This window comes from Rhodamnia argentea, chromosome 8 (assembly GCF_020921035.1).
Source record: "Rhodamnia argentea isolate NSW1041297 chromosome 8, ASM2092103v1, whole genome shotgun sequence".
Lineage (NCBI taxonomy): Eukaryota > Viridiplantae > Streptophyta > Magnoliopsida > Myrtales > Myrtaceae > Rhodamnia > Rhodamnia argentea.
The window spans coordinates 11,786,995-11,789,688 of record NC_063157.1 but is presented as its reverse complement, the minus strand read 5'-3'; the positions used below and the strand labels follow the sequence as shown (position 1 = coordinate 11,789,688).

Below are 2,694 nucleotides of genomic sequence, written 5' to 3'. Positions count from 1 at the left end.
CTCATATAAATTATAAAAGGAATTAACCGATATCTAGATTATCTTAAAAATACTCATGAAAAAATAATTTAAATATTATTAGTGATTCAAGATAATTTTATTAGTGATTTGAGATAGAAATATGGGTATAGCTAAAATTATGTAAAACCAAAAGAAGAGGAAGAAGAAGAAGAAAGAGAAGAGAAGGAGCGCACTATTCTCTTGTTGTTTTTACTTTTCCTTGAGGATGGTCGTTGGGTTGGGCTTGGGCCCATCCCTACCCAATTCCATAACTATCAAATGCAACAGGCCCATGTAATATTGGGCTTGGGCCTATCACTGTCAAATGCAACAGGCCCTTCTAATTTCTTGCCCGCTCCCTCTGGCCCCTGCCTATATAGCTTGGACATATGTACATGCAATCACATTGGCAATATCTTACTTTCAGACAAGATAAAAAAATATTAAAAAAAATCAATTTTTTCGAGGGCAAGAATGTACATGCAATCACATTGGCAATATCTTACGTTCAGACAAGATAAAAAATATAAAAAAAAAATCAATTTTTTCGAGGGGAAGAATGTACATGCAATCACATTTGCCATATCTTACGTTCAGACAAGATAAAAAAATATAAAAAAAAAAAAATCAATTTTTTCAAGGGGAAGAATGAAGTTCTTTTCCGGAAATTCGAGCTTTAACACTGTCTTTACAAATATATATATATATACACACACCTCAAAATAAAAATGGGAAAAAATAAAACCCCCATTAGACACATGATTGTAATTTTATTTTTTAACGTTTTGATTGATTACATGTGATTGAATATTCAAGGAGTGGCTTACAAAAGGGTGGGGATCAACTTCAGCGGTCACCACCATCACACATTCATTGTCCTCCCTAGGATGAGATAAGATCGCCCAGAGCCCGCCACGTGGCGCAGTCACTGTTGCTGGGTAACGATAAGGCTAGTAAACCTCTCCACCGCTTATGTGGCCACCAAGCGATAATGTCATCGCTTATCGGAACCGACGGCCAGGATCCGCCGCCCACCGAGGCAGGGAAATTGTCGCCGTAGGATGTGAGAAGGGTCGAGCTTCTATTTATATATAGATATGGGTTCTGCAAGAGAGCATAGAAGTTCGCTCACCACACACTTACAACTCGAGGAAGAAGAAGAAGAAGAAGAGGGAGAGAGACATGGCCTCCTCAGTGCTCTCCTCGGCCGCCGTCGCCGCCGTCAAGAGCTCCACCCCCCCTCAGGCCACCATGGTGGCTCCGTTCACCGGCCTCAAGTCCTCCTCGGCCTTCCCGGTCACTCGCAAGAGCAATGACATCACCTCTCTCCCCAGCAATGGGGGAAGAGTTCAATGCATGCAGGTATATACACGCCTAGCTCTAGTGTCTAGGATTACTTCTCGATACTTGGAACGATTCAGGCTAGATCGGTTGCTGTAACACGTACCTTATCCTTTTCATATGAAGGTTTTTTAAGGTTATATATGGAACTGGTGGAAGAAGTTCGTAGCCTTAGTTCCAACTGACATGTAAGAACATATACAGAGTGGGAATGATTCTCAACGTCGGGAGCGCGAGTTTTCGGACTCGTTCTTCGTTAGAATAGACCAAAAGTTGACCCCATTTCCATTCTGTTCATAGAAAATGAACATCTTAGGAGAATTTCCTAATGACGATCCTAGTCAGTATGTTTGAGACTAACGTCGATGTGCCATGGGCAGGTCTGGCCACCGACTGGGAAGAAGAAGTTCGAGACGCTGTCCTACCTTCCTCCTCTGTCTCCCCAGCAGTTGGCGAGGGAAGTCGATTACCTGCTCCGCAAGGGCTGGATTCCTTGCTTGGAATTCGAGTTGGAGGTCCTCTTCTTCGACACCCTTGCTCAATTTCGAGTTCTTCACACAAGTCGCGACGCCATTGCGCCATTGCTTTGTCTAGCTACGTGACCTTTTAAATTATATAGCACATATTGTGATGGACCGCTGGATTTCGCCCTTTTTGTTTATGCAGAACGGCTTCATTCACCGCAAGTACCACAGCTCCCCAGGGTACTATGACGGGAGGTACTGGACCATGTGGAAGCTGCCCATGTTTGGGTGCACCGACTCGGCCCAGGTGTTGAAGGAGCTCGAGGAGTGCAAGAAGGCTTACCCCAATAGTTTCGTCAGAATCATCGGCTTCGACAACAAGCGTCAAGTGCAGTGCATCAGCTTCATCGCCTCCAAGCCCCCGGGCTTCTAAGCAAGTTTATGTCAATGGTGGATCGTGGGATTACCTTGAAGTGGCATCGTTCCAAACCTTTCGATTGTAGCTAGATGTCCTATGATCCATTCTTCCCTTTTTCACCCAAGTCCTGTGATATTTCGTTTACTGTTGAGTTTTCTGATGATGCGTTTGCATTAAGAACCGATTGATTCTATGAATAATTTTAGTTGCTTGCTTACTTTGTTCATTCGATATCTTCAACTGAGCACGAATTGCTTGATTATCGGCGTGTCAATGAGGAATGCTGCTTCTTTCGGTTGTAGAAAGATCACTTCTTCAGCCCTTCCAAGCTAGAGTTTGAAGGAGCTACATATATGCCAACCACTCCTGGGCTTGACTTAATAATGATGTGATGATTGAGCCAAACTTTCAGGTGGAGGGAAAGAAGGTAAACATCAGAGAGACGGTGGAGTACCTCGAAGAATCTTCAGA

General features: G+C 43.5%; 1 protein-coding gene across 1 annotated transcript; it reads left to right on the top strand.

Annotated features, from left to right (window-relative positions):
• Positions 1-1,116: 1,116 nt before the first annotated feature.
• On the top strand, positions 1,117-2,440 carry LOC115745427 (ribulose bisphosphate carboxylase small subunit, chloroplastic). Its single transcript, XM_030680961.2, has 3 exons — positions 1,117-1,362; positions 1,722-1,856; positions 2,008-2,440. The coding sequence occupies exons 1-3, from the start codon at positions 1,183-1,185 to the stop codon at positions 2,236-2,238; spliced, it is 546 nt and encodes a 181-aa protein (XP_030536821.1). The 5' UTR covers positions 1,117-1,182; the 3' UTR covers positions 2,239-2,440.
• Positions 2,441-2,694: the final 254 nt, after the last annotated feature.